Here is a 1,183-nt window from a genome sequence, read left to right on the forward strand (position 1 = left end):
AACCTCCCCAATGCACATTTAAGGGGTTTCTCCCTTCCTTGTGCCATGCCAGGAGCTGAGGACACTCAGCCCAGCCCTTCCTAGCCCGTGAGCTCCTCCCTCCCTCTGAGGCAGTTGTTGGATGCCATCTCATGCTCGTGGCTGCCAAGGGAGAGCGCACGAAGGGGAGGGCGCCCCATCCTCTTGCAGCCACCTCCCCTGACCCCCAGCTCCCTTCTCCTCCTCTTCCTCTCTCTTCCCTCCCCTCCCCACTCTTTTTTTTCCCCCTCCAGGTACTACCTCTTTGCCTTGGTGGTGAACCTGAGCCGGGACGCCTACGAGCTGCGGCTGCTGCTGGAGCGTGAGGCTGGTGGGAAAAGAGCCAAGGGCCAAGAGAATGGCCACCAATTTGGGGCCAGCAGTGGCCTCCAGCCCCTGGGGCTGAGGCTGCAGCTCCAGCTTCGCCTCCTGGCCCGAATCCTTCGTCACAACCCCCCCCTGCTGCTGGACCTGGTGAAAAACCTCTGTGACCTTTTTATCCCCCTGGACAAGCTGGGGTTGTACAAAACCAGCCCTGGTTTCGTGGGGCTCTGTGGTCTCACCTCCTCCATCCTCTCCATCATCACCATCCTTCATCCCTGGCTCAAACTCAAGCCCTAGTCGACCTCAGAACCTGCCTCAGGCAGAGATTTGGGGACTCCCCCCCCAGAAGGTTGTTTGGGGGGGCTGGGGTGTGAGTGAAGATGGTTCTGTTGGTCTTTGGGGGGTTGTCTCCAGGGTTGGGGAGGTGGGGACACCACAGGAACCTCTTTGAGGTGACCTCAATTCACTTTCCCCCCCTATCTGGGGAAGGTCTGACCAGCCCTTAAACATTTCCCCTCTTTTTAGGGGGGGTCTCCACCTGGCTCAGCCAAGAGGGAGAATTTTGGGGGGGCTGGCAGAAGTCACCAGACATTTCTGAGGGGTTTAACCCCGGGCTGGGTGCCTCCAATGCACGTTTTGGACACTTTATCTTCTCTTTTTTTCCCAACAACCTGTTGATCCCCCCACCCTCCCTCGGAGCCTCGGCCGTGGTTTGTGTCTCAGCTGTCCTGTTTTAGGGGCTTTTTTGGGGGTAAATGGAGGAGGGGGCAGCTGGATTCAGCCGTTCCCTGTGGCACTGTCACCCCCACCCCCCATTTTTCCCATCCCCTCGCTCAGTTTT

General features: G+C 58.7%; 1 protein-coding gene across 1 annotated transcript; it reads left to right on the plus strand.

Annotated features, from left to right (window-relative positions):
• Window positions 1-272: 272 nt before the first annotated feature.
• LOC103781479 (peroxisomal membrane protein 11B-like) lies at window positions 273-639 on the plus strand (the record flags this gene model as incomplete). The annotated part of the gene is made up of 1 exon (XM_008949197.1): window positions 273-639. A coding segment is annotated over one exon (367 nt), but the record flags the coding sequence as incomplete, so codon positions are not given.
• Between the last annotated feature and the right edge of the window lie 544 nt (window positions 640-1,183).

This window comes from Merops nubicus, unplaced genomic scaffold (genome assembly GCF_000691845.1).
Source record: "Merops nubicus isolate BGI_N331 unplaced genomic scaffold, ASM69184v1 scaffold34851, whole genome shotgun sequence".
NCBI classification, from domain to species: domain Eukaryota; kingdom Metazoa; phylum Chordata; class Aves; order Coraciiformes; family Meropidae; genus Merops; species Merops nubicus.